The sequence below is a fragment of the Pelodiscus sinensis genome, chromosome 3, assembly GCF_052426305.1.
Source record: "Pelodiscus sinensis isolate ZL-2025 chromosome 3, ASM5242630v1, whole genome shotgun sequence".
In the NCBI taxonomy this organism is placed as follows: Eukaryota; Metazoa; Chordata; order Testudines; family Trionychidae; genus Pelodiscus; species Pelodiscus sinensis.
Genome location: NC_143054.1, coordinates 129,488,664 through 129,505,444, shown reverse-complemented (window position 1 = coordinate 129,505,444; position 16,781 = coordinate 129,488,664). Strand labels below are relative to the sequence as shown.

At 40.2% G+C, this 16,781-nt stretch overlaps 2 protein-coding genes across 2 annotated transcripts in view; one reads left to right on the top strand and one right to left on the bottom strand.

The window, feature by feature from the left end:
- The window catches only part of HEATR1 (HEAT repeat containing 1), a 56,856-nt gene that overhangs the window by 39,425 nt on the left and 650 nt on the right, over positions 1-16,781 (top strand). The window contains exons 31-44 of the mRNA XM_075924808.2: positions 787-913; positions 2,442-2,605; positions 5,175-5,221; positions 6,441-6,564; positions 7,463-7,603; positions 7,844-8,136; positions 8,792-8,942; positions 10,112-10,270; positions 11,306-11,440; positions 11,748-11,852; positions 11,942-12,110; positions 13,407-13,561; positions 14,376-14,534; positions 16,431-16,539. Of these exons, the coding sequence (XP_075780923.2) occupies positions 787-913; positions 2,442-2,605; positions 5,175-5,221; positions 6,441-6,564; positions 7,463-7,603; positions 7,844-8,136; positions 8,792-8,942; positions 10,112-10,270; positions 11,306-11,440; positions 11,748-11,852; positions 11,942-12,110; positions 13,407-13,561; positions 14,376-14,534; positions 16,431-16,539 (2,038 nt within the window). The remainder of the gene's footprint in view (positions 1-786; positions 914-2,441; positions 2,606-5,174; positions 5,222-6,440; positions 6,565-7,462; positions 7,604-7,843; positions 8,137-8,791; positions 8,943-10,111; positions 10,271-11,305; positions 11,441-11,747; positions 11,853-11,941; positions 12,111-13,406; positions 13,562-14,375; positions 14,535-16,430; positions 16,540-16,781) is intronic.
- LGALS8 (galectin 8) overlaps positions 12,110-16,781 on the bottom strand; it is a 32,257-nt gene continuing 27,585 nt past the window's right edge. The window contains exon 11 of the mRNA XM_075924811.2: positions 12,110-12,267. Coding sequence (XP_075780926.2) covers positions 12,259-12,267 — 9 coding nt within the window. The 3' untranslated portion in view covers positions 12,110-12,258. The remainder of the gene's footprint in view (positions 12,268-16,781) is intronic.

Sequence of the window (16,781 nt, the reverse complement as noted above, 5' to 3'; positions counted from 1 at the left end):
ACACAAAGGTGCCCCAATCATAGACTAGAACCCATTCTTCTAGGTGCCATCCAGACATGACAAAAAAAGCAGTCCCTGCCTCTGAGAACTTGCAGTCTTAAGTAATTATGTGTGACACAAGTGTGAGGGAAAATAGGAAGCTGTGTATGTTCTGAATAATTCCTTGCTTTTTTCTTTCCAGCCCGTTCCACTGTTCCTTTCCAATACTGTATATTGTCTCTGTTAAGACAATGTTTTAACAAACTCCTCCATTTCTTGCTAGGCCCAGGTCTACCACTACATAATCAGAGAACAAAAACAATCCTATTCAGCCTGTGTCTGTCTTTGCACATATACCTTTAGCCTGCTGATAAACAGAAATAGAAAGCCCAGAACTGGCAAGGAGCAAGAGTTGGTAGTTAGGCTGGACAGACTGAAGCCATTTAATTCATTTTTATGAAACTGCAAGTGCAGTTGTAGCATATTTGTGGCAAGATTTTATTTTTAAACTATTTTTAAATGAGAAATGTAGTATTGGGTTGTTTAAAAAAATAAAGTCTGAATTAAATTTAAAAAATCAGATTTTTTTAAAAATATTGACTTTTATCCACTCTGATGTGAAATGAGCTGTTGGTCTCTGTCCATTCCTAGTGGACATGAGTCCACCAATACATTTTGCTGCTGTTAATAAGAGTCCTCACTGTGACCAAAAGTTCCCTAGCACTGTATATTCACACACATTCAACAATTGAAGTTTTTTCTCTTATCTCAAGAACTAAAAATATTTCCCCTTTAATCCCTGCACAGGATGCTGTTTTGGAGACAGACATTGAATTTTGGATTTCGGTTTGTTGTGAGTTTAGTGTTCAACATCAATTCCAGAGCTTGATGAAAATAATCCAGTACTTAACAAAACTGCCAGAGAACAAAGAAGGTAACGTCAAAACAGATTTGCTGGGCAGAGCCAATAGATGCATATGAATCTTACTGTTACTTCTGATGTTGAAGGTTTTGGGCTGTGCAATTATGCTAATTGCATCTCTCTCCTGGTCATTCAATTACAGCTAGGCTATGTCTAGACTGGTCCCTTCTTCGGAAGAGGCATGCTAATTTCGAACTTTGGAATAGGGAAATCCGCGGGAATTTAAATATCCCCCGCGGGATTTAAATAAACATGGCCGCCGCTTTTTTCCGGCTTTTCCCCAAGCTGGAAAAAAAGCGGTGGCCATGTTTATTTAAATCCCATGGGGGATATTTAAATCCCCCGTGGATTTCCCTATTCCAAAGTTCGAAATTAGCATGCCTCTTCCAAAGAAGGGGCCAGTCTAGAAGTAGCCCTATAGTTAAGAAGCATATACCACTTTTGTGCCCAAAAATTTCATTTCAAAATACTTTGAATTAGTATTCAGGGCCAAATAGTATTTGTGCTTCACAGAATATGGTAAGAGTCTCCAAAGAAGTTCAACTTAAAATAAAAAGGTTCCAACCATAAGAATTTGTGTGTACAACATAGCATGTGTAATATAGCAGGCTAATTTCATGATGCTGTTCTTGAAAGAAAAAAAGTTACAGGAACTTAACTCAAATTTATAATGAACTTTTTTTAAATGCAGATTTTGGTTGGAGTACCTCTTGAACAGTATGTCATGATGCTTTAAACTAACCATTATTTAAATATTGTAAGGAGTTCTCTCTTCTTTGTTGATGTTTCCATGACACTTTTCAAGAAAGGGAGACTAGACAGGCCAGAAAGCAACATCTCCAAATATGGTCAGTCTAGAATTTTATGAACCAAGCTGCCACCCACATTCCTCGCCAGCAAAGGCCTCTTGGTGCCATTCTGTTTGTGGCCCATTTCTCATACAGCTATTTCACAAGACACAAATGAAAAGATAAAATGTATACAATTTATAGTACAGAAATGCATGTTAAGATTGCTTGATTCTATTAAAAGTTAATGAAAGGGAGACCTGGTCTCTCCTGTATTTCAGTGTCTTCTTCAGAGTTAATGTAAGGATTATTCTGGGTTTTTTGTAAAATGAATAGAGCTAACACCAAGCTGAATGGAGTTCAGAACCATGCCCCTACTATTATGCTTGAGCCCTTGGCTGCTTGTACAGTATCACTATATGATGATGAAAAAGTTAACAGTGGGAAGTGAAAACTTCAGGCTTTCAGATGGCAAATATCTTGAAAAATATCCAACTTTTGAGCCCAGTCCTTCCATTCTTATACAAGCCAACTTCCTGTTGAAGTCAATGGGGATTTTGCCATTTTGAGAACTGTAGGATTGAACCCTAAATTCAGTTACCAAGTTTACCTCAACTACTAAACAGTTCAGCATGGATTTGCCTCTTTAACTGTTTCAACATTTTATTTAAGTTATAGTAATTGGCAATCAAAAGCCTTTCTCCTGATTATGATTGAGAATAAAACTTTCTGGGGATGGGCTGTTTTATCAGATGATCCAGGACACAAAAAATCAACACCACACAAGATGAAAACACAAGATGAAGTGCAGCTTTTTAATGTGGAGTCTCACACAGACAAACAATTGCGACATTTTAAATTTTTATCTGTCTCCTTCATGGCACAGCTTTTGGCTTCTCAACATTTTGTGAAAAAGGTAATGCAATTTTTTGGTGAAGTTCTCATCTACAGTGTCCTAATTGTGGTATGGTTTTCTTTTTAGCTTTCTGTAGTATATTTGGCTGATTGCCATTTACAGTTACAGTTTGTTAGTAAAAGTTTGTTTATTTTATTTATTTTTGCAATTCTCTTTCAGAGACTTAGGCTGTGTCTAGACTACATCCCTCTTTTGAAAGAGGAATGTAAATGAAGCACTTTGAAAGTGCAAATGAAACAGGGATTTAAATATCCCGTGCTTCATTTGCATAATCGTGTCCAACGGTCTTTTGAAAAAGGGTGTTTCGAAAGTGAAACTGCAGTCTAGATGTAGTTCTTTCAGGGGGGAAAAAATAATTCCCTTTTTCGAAAGATCCCGTACTCCTCATTTTTTCAGGTGTACGGGATCTTTTGGAAAAAAAAAAAAATCTAGACTGAGGTTTCGCTTTAGAAACACCCTTTTTCGAAAGTCCGTTGGGACACGATTATGGAAATGAAGCACGGGATATTCAAATTCCCCCTTCATTTGCACTTTTGAATATCCCGTGCTTCATTTCCATAATCGTGTCCCAACGGACTTTCGAAAAAGGGTGTTTCTAAAGCGAAACCTCAGTCTAGATTTTTTTTCAAAAGATCCCGTACACCTGAAAAAATGAGGAGTACGGGATCTTTTGAAAAAGGGAATTCTTTTTTCCCCCTGAAAGAACTACATCTAGACTGCAGTTTCACTTTCGAAACACCCTTTTTCAAAAGACCGTTGGACACGATTATGCAAATGAAGCACGGGATATTTAAATCCCTGTTTCATTTGCACTTTCAAAGTGCTTCATTTACATTCCTCTTTCAAAAGAGGGATGTAGTCTAGACGAGCCCTAGTCTGTGTGATTGAACATTAGGTAAAAGGGTAAATCCTGGCCAGAGGGGTGTTAATGGCAAATAGTCTCAATAGCTGATTAATTTCACACTATCTGGATTCACCAGAGTCCAGCACTGTAACTCAAAGGTATCTTTTGGATTTGGTTTTTTATTCTATATAAGGTATCTGAGTTAATGTTGTGATCTGATGAATTGCAATATGGTAAAACTCATAAGTCAGAGGGGAGAAATTATACTGTTAAATCTTTAAAGAACCAAAAAAAGTTTTAAAAAAACCCTCAGTTTAAAGAAACAGGGTGCTCAGCAGAGAAGTGCATTGATTCAAATCCTGCCCTTGTTTGTAGCATTTTCAATCCATTTCTTTGCATTTTGGCAGCTTATGTGAAATGAGTCAGTGGTCTGTCTGTTTCTAGTGGATAAAGTGGCCAATCACAAATCCACCATTGCAATTGCTATGAGTAGAACGGACACTGTTGCTTAGGGTATGTCTACACTACAGAGAAGATCAGAGCTGCTGCTGTCAATCTTCCAGGGTTTGCATTCGCAGGTATAGTGAAGACACACTAAATCGAACTGAGAGGGGTGCTCTGATCGATGCCGGTAGTCCTGCTTCCATGACGAATAAGGGAAGTAGAAGGGAGCGTGTGCTCCCTTCGACTTCCTGCAGTGCGGACCATAGTTCCCCCCAAGAAACGCACCTACGCGGCCATACACAAAAAATTCTTGCCTCGCCCAGCTCCTCTGGAGAGCTGTGCAGCAGCACTCGTTTGGCTGGCAGTTGCTCCAGTGAGTGGGGCCTGCTGAGACAGCGTGATGAGTGAGCGGATGGGGTGGGGCACCAAGACCTGTGGCAGGGTGGGAAGAGACCTGCTCCAGTGGCCAGGTGATGCAATGTGGTGCGGGGGCCCGGGCCTGTTCCGGTGGCTGGGGCCAGGAACAGGACCTGCCGCATGGCAGGGAGCAGAGTGTCTGTTGCAGAACTCAGGAACAGGACATGCCATATGGCCGGGGAGTGGCAAGAGGGATGTCTACTCCAGCACTGGAAATGGGACATGCTGCATGGCGAGGGAGCGGAAGTTTCTGCTCCGGCAGCCAGGAACATGTGTGTGTTAATAAATTGTGGCACACATGACCTCAATATTGATGCACAAGCCAAAACTCACTCTGCTCATGGTAGAAAATCTTAGAGGAAACACTGGTGTGGACAGCGCCAAAAATCGAGTTGAGGTACTTCGACTTCAGCTGTGCCATTCACCTAGCTGAAGTTGTATATCTTAATTTGACCTTATCCTGTAGTGTAGACATACCCTTACAGTCTCAGCAGAGAGGCCAAGGACTGAAGGGGCATGGAAACTCAACTCTTCTTCTTAGAGATGATCCCTCTAGCTCAGGTTTGAAGCATATTGATAGAATAGAATGAGATAAGCTTGCGCTGGTGGTGCCACTCCTTGGCTTGCCCTGAGGATGTCAGTTACCTGAGATCTTAATCCAGTGCCATTCATTAGCAATAAATGTACTATAAAAATGTTACAGCAATCTTGAGTTGAGTTTCTTGGATTTAATCCTGTCATTAATGTTTTATGGTTAAATTACAGCTGTGAAAAAATTCTATTTGAAATGTTCACATACCCTTTATGGAAGTTGCTCTAATGTGTTACTGTAATCCAGTCTTAACAATTTTTTTAATTAATCAGATCGTCGAATGTGATGGAGTTGAAGATCTACAGGAGTTGGAGCAGAGGTACACAAACAAAGAGAAGAACCTACAGATTTCTTGTGTTTGTTACAGTATTGCTAAGTGGGCTCTCTTCAGAGAGTTTGAAAAACTATTTCTTTTTAATGTGTCTCTGGAGGTGAAACACCAAACAGTGTTTGTTAAAAGATGGTTGTTCTCAGTCCATTTAACTGTTGTTTATTCTTGACAAGTGAAATACTTTTTAAAAAAAACTAATTGTCTGCTTTGGGTAACTTCATGTATTTACGTCAGTGTTTACATGAGCATATAGCTTACATGATAGCAGGGTCTCTAAGGCTACGTCTACACTGCACAGTTATTTCGGAATATGCTATTCTGAAATAGCTTATTTTGAAATAGCACATCTACACTGCAGGGAAGTCTCAAAATTAGTCCAAGGCAGGCTACTCTAATGACCTGCTATCTCGATTTAGAGCCCCAGGAGAAATAACTTGGAATGGCTTTGCTGAGGGTCTATTTCGAAATAACAGAAGTGGAGCATCTAAACACACCTTATTTCAAAATAGCTGTTTCGGAATAGGCGTTATTCTTCCTAGAATAAAGTTTACAGAAGTCGGAATAAGCCGTCCGCTATTTCAAAATTATTTCAAAATAACGGAATTGCTGTGTAGACGCTCGCATAGTTATTTTGGAATAATGGCCGTTATTCCAAAATAACTTCGCTGTGTAGACATACCCTAAAAATCTGAAATAGTATTTGAAATTCATCAAGTCAAAACACTTCACACTCAGGAAAAATCCCTAATCGATGGAAGCCCTTTTGTCAAAATGAAAGAATTATGATCGTCACAGACGTAATTTAAAAGAGATGAATGTAGTAGCTGTTTCAAGGACATTACAATTTAGGTTTTTGGGAGGAGATGTAACTTGCATGTGATGATAGTAAGAAAGAAGGGATGTATGCACAAGTGAAGTGCTACACCCCTACCTTTTTTCTAGGCCTTCATACATTTCCAGAGGTGTGGGGTAGTTTTTGTTTGTTTGGTTTTTTTCCAAAATTATTATTCTGTGAAAACGATGATAAATGATTGGAGGGCTAGATGGACTTCTCTTAATATGTGCTCTCTCTTTCATAACAGGGGTTTTGTTTTTTAATATCTAGATCTAATATAAATAGTTTTCTGTAACCCTCATTGTCTGTGAAATTTCCTGCCCTCCAGGAATAAAACTGCTTTGTAAATGTTACTCACGTTTCTCCATGTAGATTATTAGAAGCAGTTATTTGCTACATAAATGTTGTGGCACACTCAGTGGAAGAAAATGCAGACAAACCGACAGCAAAGTTTTGGAGGGCTCTGCTCAACAAGTCTTACGATATGCTAGATAAAGTGAGTTTTCATTACTCCACTTGCCAGCTTTGCTTTTCCTCCTCCTCTTTAACATGATTATAACATTTCTGTTCCATTTTTATTTTTTTGAGAGAGAAAGTGAGTGAGCCAATATCTTTTGTTGGGCCAACTTCTGTTGCTGAGAGACGGGCTTCTTGTGTTAACACAAAGCTCTTTTCTTTTTTCAGGTATTCGTAAGCTCAAAAGTGTCTCCCAATAAAAGAAACTATCCAGCCCACCTTGTCTCGCAAATATCTTGGGTCCAACACAGCTACAACAGCACTGAATAATGACATTTTATTTTTGTAATATTAGTATGAGGAATTTTTGTGGGTGGTTTAATGTTACATAATTCATTAATACTCCTTTCCAACTAACTTGCAGCCTGATGGATTGTTTATTTATCTTACTACATTTAAAATGCAGAGCCGCAGTAAAGGTGGCTCTTGGAAATGGCACGAGCCGGGGACTGCTCAGTCCCAGCTCAGGCCAGTTCTGGGAGCTACCGCTGCTGCAGCTCTGTGGAGCGGTCATTATCACCTACCATATACTCGATACAAATTGTATCAACTACACGATTAGCCAGATAACTGCAATTTAACATCCTTAGTGGGAATCCTCAAGGATCAAATGAGGCAGAGCAAGTAATAGATGGCTACCCAATTAGGAAATAAACTTGCAGTTCATGTAAGAAGTTCAGTGATGTAGCAGGAACTGTAACTTTCTCTTTTTCCTTTCCTAAACAAAGCACTATCAGTGCATGCTTTCCTTTCTTTTCTATCCCTTTTTTGCTCTCAGACGGCCCATGCTGCTTTACTTTTTTTTTTTTGGGTGGGAGGAAGGGTGTCAGGATGGTGCGGTTCAGGAAAGAACACTTCTTTTGCTGCTGTTTATACAGGTCAATGGCTTGTTGCCGACGCAGACATTTATCCCTGTCATAAGGGGGCTAATGACCAACCAGCTGCCTTCAGTGAGGCGTAAAGCAATGGATCTCTTGAACAATAAATTGCAGCAGCGCACATGTTGGCAGAAGATCCAGGTAAGGCAAAAGTGTTAAACTCATTGTTTCTGTTGAAACTATTTTCATATTTCAGTTCAAATACAAATGAGATGTCAGGTATATAAGAGGTGTAGAATTTTCAGATGGAAATCCAAGTCTCATAGTAGTGAAGTACCTTTTGAGTAGCAAAATGTGGTCTGCTAGCCCACAGTAACTTGCAGGATCTGGACCCAGGTATGATTTTTAATTTCATATTTGTGTGTTCTTTTGTTCTCTTAGGTTCAGCAGCTCTTAGAACTAATTCCAGAGCTAATCACTATTGCACAGCATAAAATAAATGAAGAGAAGGAGGAGCAAGCCATCAACAGACAGACTGCTTTGTTCAGCCTCAAATTACTTTGCAGATGTTTTGGCACAGAACATCCAGAACCTTTGGTGCCTGTGCTTAAAGCCTCCATTGATCTTATTTCTTCAGGAAAGAAAGAAGAAAAGAATGTGATGGGAAGTGCTTTGCTGTGTATAGCTGAGGTCACCCATACACTGAAAGCACTAGCAGTACCTCAGCTTCCAAGGTATCGTAATTGTCATAAAAGGATTCAATGTGTCAGACGTATACCAGATCCTAGTAATACATTTAAGGCAGGCTGACACTCTTGTTAAACTAATTGGCAGTCTGTACATGAACACAATGCTTTGTGGAAGTTGATGAAAGGCTTTCCAATGCCTGAGAGTTCTCCTGAGTACTGACAGTGAGAGAACTCTGAAGCAAATGTGTTAATTGTGTAAGAATTGGAGATCATTTAGCTCTTGAAGAATCTGTCAAATGGCCTATGTTATCACTGTAAGCCAGACTGTATTTAAAACATAAAACCCCAGTTCAGCAGAGTTAGAAAATAGCGATAGAGCACTGTTTAGTCCTTCCTTATCACATGGAACTCAAGCGTTTAAACCAACAACTTGTTAAGAATGCCCGAGGCTTGATAAATTCTGTGTCATAGTGAAGTAGGCCCTTTAAAATGAACATTCTTCTCGATTTAGAAATAGAATAGACAAATGAATCCAAGCAGGCCAGATTTTCAAAAAATAGACTCTGAATTTGTGCATGTCTACATTTTAAACATGAAAGTTGTGCCTGTAGTTTATAGGCTGGATTGGGGCCTATTTGCCTCCAAATTTACAACTGACAGTGTATTTACCTTTCTGTATGTTACACTTGCTTGTTTTCAGGCTGATGCCGGCATTACTGAAGACACTGAAACACAAAAAGGAACTCCTCTCCAATGAGATTTACTTACTTAGCGCAGTCACTGCCCTGTTACAAGTTGTGGCAACACTAGCACACTTCCTTAGTCCCTATCTGTTGGATACTTTGTTGCAGGTGAGGTATCATTATCCTAATATGGAGGAAAGGGCAAGAATAAGGAGGCTCAAATTATGGAGGTCATGCAGGATTTTGCATGGAATTAAAATTATAATTTTGCCATTGGGATGGCCGGGGAAATCTGACTTCTACTCAGCCTCTTTAAGTACATTGTAATGGAATTATGCAGCTGATGTTTTATTCCAAACATTCAGAGACTTAGCTTGCTACTTTAGGATATGGGTGTAAATTTTGAGAATTTTTCTTTCACCCCAGTCGGTTGATCAAATACATATATTAATAAAAACTCCCATCTTCTATACATAGAATGGATGTGATGATTAAAATGGTAAACAGCTGAACTAATCAAGAATCCAGTATGAGTCAGCTAAGATGTCTTCGTTTTTAATAGTTGTTCTTACCAATAATGTAGTGTTTTTCATTTCCAAAATGCTTTTCCAAGTGCTAATTAAACTAAGGCCACCTCTCCACTAGGGGTGTGAATGGGTAACCAGTTACCTAGTACCTGGGAGCAGCACTCTTTCCTCCCCCCTCCCCGCCACCCACCCACACACACACATCTCTCACTGCAGTTGCTTCCACCTTGCATGAGGCTGCCAACTCCCTGCCTGTGTGCATGGGGGCTGTTCCATCCCAGCCATGGGGGGGGAGTGGGAGGAGATGGCTTCAGCAGGCTGGAATCTACCCCCACTGTCCTGCCAGCCCCCATTTAATCAGTTAACCTGTTAAACTTCAGCTTAGTTAACAGGTTAACTAATGAAACAGAATTTTACATCCCTAGTCTTCACTTGCGAGAAGATCGACAGTCTATTAAAGACCCACTAAATCGAACGCTGAAGGTGCTTCCATTGGCTCCAGTACTCCTACTCCTCGCAATGAGTGAGGGAAGTCAACAGGAGCATTTCTCCCATCCACCTCCCTCGGTGAGGATGGTGCTGAAGTTTGGCTTAAGGTACATTTATTCCAACTATGTTTTTTACATAGCTGGAATTGCGTACCTTAAGATGACCTTCCCCTGTAGTGTGGACCTGGCTTAAGTATAAGTCTTGTAAAATTAGGTAGGTGATTGGTGTGTTGGGTTCTAGACTGAAATATTTTTCTGGAAGAGGTTTTTGTGAAATCTGCTCTTAAAAGATTCATTTTACTGTTCTTGCATTTTCTGATAGGTTGTCCGCTTGGAAAGGATTGTAGTGGAAATGGGTCCTTCATCCCAGCTTAATCTCCGTATAACATCACTGAAAACCACGTTAGCTACAAAGCTTGGTCCCAGAGTTCTCTTGCCAGTGATTACCAAGTGTTACAGTGAACTTGCAAATGTTTGGAAGGTTACAATTTTTTTAATTCATTAGTAAAGTGAATGGAAATGTAATTGTAGTTTAAATATGCATTTTTGTCCTGAACCAGAGAAGTTAGAACAGGGGGGATCCACCAGCCTAGAGTATTGACAGGCGAGATGGCAAGTATGAGAAACAATTCTGTCCATGAAGGCTTTTGATTATTTGCTAGGGACATACAGTAGACTTCTGATAATCCAGCACCTTTGGGACCTCGGTGGTGCCGGAGTATCGGGAGGTCCTGGTACAGCTGCACAGCTTAACAGCTGGCCGGGACACAATCTTCCTCCCTTTCCCCTCCCCTTTCCTCTTCACTTCTACTCCCTGCTGTAACCTGATCCTCCTCCTCCTCCACTCTCCTTTCCCCTTCGCTGAAGCAAAACGCTCTTCTCCATACTGTAACACCATCCCGATCCCACTCCCCTCTCCTCCCCCCCCATGCTCACTCCGGGTACAGCCTGCACATGTGCTGAGCGGCTGGTTTTTTTTAATCCGCTGGACAGGAGTTCTTGACATTTTGATGCCAGACTATTGGAGTTTTACTGTACATTAGAAATCACAACTTTCCTTTGAGCCTTGGTACTATCTCATGTGAGGGCATTTAAGTTTTGTTGTCAGGACTGGGGAGGGAAGCCAAACTCTATAAAGGGACACTGTCTATTTAAGTAATAAATTGTTTAAAAAAACCCATACATTTCTTGACCCTTTATTGATAGTTCTTTAGATTAGTAGAAGTAGGGAGAGAATTAAATCCTGGTTATTTACATCCTGTCAACATTTTTATTTTTCTCTTGGTTTGGGCAATGAAAATCAGTTTTGTGTTTAGTCAGATGCACCTTTTGGGTTCTTAATGGTGCAGATTCAGAGCTTCTAATATTGTGAATGGAAAGTTTTGTTTAAAGACAATGATTTCTCACCTATATATATTTTTTTTTAATTGTGGAAGGAGTTCATTTGATCTGATGATCTATGGATATTAATTCTTTTTAACCACGGGGTAACACAGCTGTGTTTGATCTTGTACAGAACCGTGTGGGTCCCCTTATGGACATTCTTAAAGAGCACATTGCAGCTATGGAGAGAAACCAGCTCATCTCCCATCAGTCTGAGTTGACAGCATTTTTCATGAAAGCCCTGGACTTCAGAACAGAGCACTCACAGGTGGAGTATTGTCAATTCTTAGAGCAAGAATGGGTATAATTTTCTACTATATGTTAATTTTAGAAGTTCTTTATAGGACTGTGTCATAGGGTTCCTGCTTAAATGCATTTTCTGCACCTTTTGAGAATTGTGTATTCAGTTAGGAGAAAAGTGCAGTGAGAGATTGCTCCTTGTGAATAGAAAATTTTAGCTACACAAATATCTTGGACCTAAACATAGTAGCAATAAAGTCAAACTTTGTTAAAGGTTGCTCATCAGAGTGAGTCTTACTGTATAGATTTTGAATTGTATCTTCTACTTGTTCTAGGATGATCTGGAAGAAGTCAGTAGAACAGAGACTCATATTATTAGCTGTTTAATTAGCATGGTCATGAAGCTTTCGGAGGTTTCTTTTAGACCCCTCTTCTTCAAGGTAGGAATTTTGAATATAGCCCATTGGTGTTTGCACATCTGCATTTATAGCTGTGTAAATGTAGCAAAAACTTCTTTCTCTCTCTTCAGTTATATGATTGGTCCAAATCAGAGGGCACCTCAAAAGACAGACTGTTGACATTCTATCGGTTAGCTGATTGTATTGCAGACAAGCTCAAGGGTCTTTTCACCCTGTTTGCTGGTAATTTAGTGAAGCCTTTTGCTGACACCCTGAACCAGATAAACATCTCCAAAACTGGTAAGTCTCCGATTATTATATAATTGTAAAAGAAGGAACAGTTGAAATATAATATCACTGTAAATCTGCGATGTCTACGTGCTCCCCCCCACCTTGTTTTGTAAAATGTTTTCTTCCTGCTTTCTCTTGCATCTTGCACCACGGTGACTTACTCGTTCTGGGGGATGCAAAAGGACATCTTCATTAGGAGCGTGTGGGACAGAAATCCCAAGGAAGAATATTCTTTATCTAAGGGAAAAGTCATTCCACTCAGGAAATTTCTCTTGAAGTCAGCCAAAGTTGCACTTGTGGGATGAATGCAGGCTATTTCAATCCCCTGCTCTCTTGTATTTCCCTCATTGCCTTCTCTGACATGCCCACATACAACACACCAGCCATGCTCAGGCCTCCAACTTACTCAGTGAAATATCTGGTGCTGGTTTTGTTTCATTTCCCTTCCCCATTTCAAAACTCAGGCTCTAGAAAACCAGCTAGTAGGTCAGTAGTGCTGATTGTCAAGTTCTTTAGCTAATCCATACCCTCTTTCCCACAAGCTTTGTGTTCCCCTTCTTCCCCTGCTACAGTCCACATCCAGAAGCAGCAACAAAGCAGCGGTTCTCAAATTGTGGATTATGACCCCATTTTGGATTGCCAGGGCCGGAATAGTAGACTTGCTGGGGGCTGAGTCCCACTGCCTGGGGTTGAAGCCAAAGCCAAGCCTGAGGACTTTAGCCCAGGGTGTGGGATCAGTTTACAGGCCCAGATCCAAGACCTTGGGGCTCTGGCCCTCCCTCCTGGGATTGTGTAGTAATTTTTTGTCAGAAGTGGTTTGCAGTGTAATGAAGTTGGAAACTCCAGGTTGAAGCACTGTTCTAAACTGCAGTAGTGTTCCCTGTAAACTGCACTTGAGCCACCACCCAGGAGAGGTTCAGGTTCCGCCCAGCTGATTAACAGAGCACCCACAGCTGACAGCATTGGTGGTGAGCATTGACACATGCCTCTGCACATAACAAAATTTGTTGTGCACATGGACGGAAAAAAATTAGAGGGTAAATTGAAATGCAGTGAGCTAAAAGGCCGAATTGCATATTGTATTTCACAGGGATGTGTGGATTGGATATAATCACATATAATATCCAGGCCATGGGCCGTTTACTTCTCATTTCTTTGAGCGTGATGGTAACATTGCCTGCTAAGTAATCTCTCCCTTCATTATTGCCAGTTCCAGTATGATGAACAGCTAATAATTCTAATTCCCAGTGTTTGCAGAGGAAGTGGCTTCTTCATGGTTTCTTCCCTTTTTCCCCCCATATACAGATGAAGCTTTCTTTGATTCCGAGAACAGCACTGAGAAGAGCTGCTTATTGCTACAGTTCATCCTAGACTGTTTGTACAAAATATTCCTCTTTGACACCCAGCGTTTTGTAAGCAAAGAGAGAGCAGAAACCTTGATGGTGCCCCTAGTTGATCAGGTACTTACACATATATTGAAAGGACATGATTGCTGGATTATTTAAGTATTGTTTTCCCATTTCATTTAAAATGTGTATTGTTGACTGTTAAAGGTTCATATTATGTTCTAATAAGTCATAGATTTGTCCTTATTTGGATTAATCTCTCCCTGTTCCCATTTTATTTTTAATAATCATGTTATTTAGTATTTGTCTTCAAAGCAATTGAGCATGTTACTTAAATAATCCCTGCACCTGTTTTCTCATCTACAAAATAGAAAAATTTAATAGTTACCTACCTCAATGGCGTACTGGCAGGATTAAGTGACTTGCTCAAAGCTCAGGAGTTTCTGGCTCCCTTCTCGCTGGCTCATACCTTTTTAAACTGCTCTGTCATGCAACACCACTGCCCACTTGGATGAGTCACTCCTGCACGGTGAGGTGCTTTCTGTCTCCTCCCCCAATTCCTGCATGCCAAGTGCACTACCTCTACAGGCACTCAGACCATATTTATCAGTCAAAGATATGGTGTCTCAATGGACTAACCCTGAATTTTTCACACACTAGTAAACAGTGGTATTAAATCCTAATCCCAGGAGGGAGTTCATAGCTGAGAATTTAGGAGAATCAGTATTTTTAAAGCTAACTTTTTAGATTACCATCTTTATATTCATTAATACTTTGGCCTTTAAAATCTCGCTCCACTAGGCTCCAAATTCGCGTTGAGAAAAGTGAACCTGATGTTGGAGTGTGAGGGCAGCAGAGGTTTTTATACCTCAGTTAAACATTTGGGTGTTTGTGTTTTACTTGCTTTGTGATCGTTTTACTCCTGCAGCTAGAAAACATGCTTGGAGGAGAAGAGAAGTTCCAAGAAAGAGTGACCATGCACTTAATTCCATGTATAGCTCAGTTTTCAATTGCAATGGCAGATGATTCTCTATGGAAACCACTAAACTACCAAATTCTGCTGAAGACAAGGCACACCTTACCTAAGGTATGAAGCTAGATTATCTTGGTTGAATATTTTCAACTGCTGTACATACATAGCAGATTGTGGGTTGGCTGGGTCATTGCTTGACATGAAATTTGCTCTTTATGATAACATGTTGTTGTTAATACAAATGATCCTTTTCGTAGTGTGAATGGAATAGCTTCAGAATGGATGCCAGAAAACAATTCTGGGCAACTGTTCATCAGTAGAGCCCAGCAAATTTGTGGATATCTGCAGCTTATGTTTGCAGGATCTATTCTTCAGCCTTCCATGATTCAGCTATGGTTTAGCATGGGTCTGCTGTGTCTTTTGCTCATGTTCCATATTTATAATACAATAAAAGCTTTTTTTATTTGGCACATTGAGGAATCTGGTGTGCTGCTAAATGGAAAAATGACAATTAACTGAAAGGGAGTGAGTTTGGATGCAGGAGTGTACTGGATCTGAGGGATGCTCACCCTGGGCAGCTATCTGCAAGCAGCAACCTTCTCTGCTACTCCTGGCAGAGGCATGGGTAGGCAGTAACACACACATCAAAATACACAAAGTAAATATTCTTAAACTCTCATGTTCCCATTTAGCCTTTTTCTTTCTTTGCCAATCTGTACATTTTGATTGCCAAAGGAAATATTTTTTTTCTTTGGGGGGGAGGGGGAGTGTATGCGCTGAAATCTACATTTATGGGTAAAAATCTAATCTATGCCAAAGTATATCGGGCCCTACGGGTGGATAATGAGGTGGGGCAGGCTGTGAGGTCTTCAGTAAATTGATAACACCCAGCTCTACTTCTGGTAGACATGCTGATGCAGCAACTGTTTTGTGTTGAGGACAAACTGGCTAAGGCTGGGCTAGTTTTGATAGGTTGTGGAACACAAATGGAAGAATTAGTAAATGTTGTCACAACTTCAAAAGTTAATACAGCCTATGTAGTCTAAGTCTCATTGGACCCCAATCTAGGATTAGGAGCCCACCTTTCCTTTCTTGTACATAGACCTCTTATTTTGTGTGTGTGAACTTCGTTACGTTTATTTGTCCTTTTTGTTGTGAAATGACTTCTATAATGCATTCCATTTGGTGCTATCCTTGAGACAAGCTCAAGTCTAAAACTGACATGGAATGCAGCAGTTGTTTTATTAAGAGGGCTGATATATCAAGAGCACAAACATCAAGGCTCCATAAACCATGCTGGATGTTTATAGGCCCCCATGATGTGTGTCTTGACATTTAGGGTATGTCTACCCAGGCCACTGAAGTGAGCCTCCCATCCTGAATTGACATTTAGGATAGTGCTCTAAAACTAGCTCTGTAGTGTAGACCGTACTTAAGTTGCAGCTTGGGCCTACACTTGAAGTTCTAAATGATCTGGAATCATTCTCTTAAAAAGAAATGTCTCTCTCATCTCAGATTCACAACTGTAGTCCGTAGAAGTGCTAAAACTCAACCGAGCTAATGTAGAGGTGTTCTAGATGAGGATCTTTTCATTCTGTCATTCCCTGTGGCCCAGAATTAACAACCTGCTGGGTATGCTTCAGGACTCACTGCAAGTGAAAATTTGTTGTAACTTCAAAAAGGAGTTCAGATAACTTTTAAATATGTCTTCCTGCCAGCAGACCCACCCCCTCCTTTATCCCTTCAAGTAGGCTTAATTCTTGGCTGATTTTCTGTTTTCTTCCATGTGAGGTGTGACTGTATGTGTTAGAATGAAATGCATTAGTCTCTCCAGCTCAGTCACTTAGCAAACTTCAGTTCCCAGAAATCACTACACCAAATAAAAGCCCTGGGCAGAGAATGGAGAAGGAACTAAATTGGTCAAAGATATATATTAAAAGGTATGTTTCAGAGAATATGGTGTAATGTTTGTTTCCATATATAGTGTTTGTTTGTTTGTTTGAATTACAGGTCCGATTTGCAGCTTTGCTTACTTTGGTAGACCTTGCAGGGAAACTAAAGGAGAACTATATGGTGCTGTTGCCAGAATCCATCCCGTTCTTAGCTGAGCTAATGGAAGGTAATGTCCTACAATGCTTCAGTTAATAGCCAGGAGATTTGCAATGTTCATGCTGAAATACTTGCATAATACAAAACAACCTTTAACAAAAGCAGTGGTCCACCATGGGAAAAAAAATCACTGTTTTGAGTGTTAGTCACTTTTTTTAAAGAATTAAGTTATCCATCGTATTAACTCATTGCATTAATTAGTATACTGGGACTTGCCATCTGAGGTGCCAGTGGAATTTTAATTTCTTAACT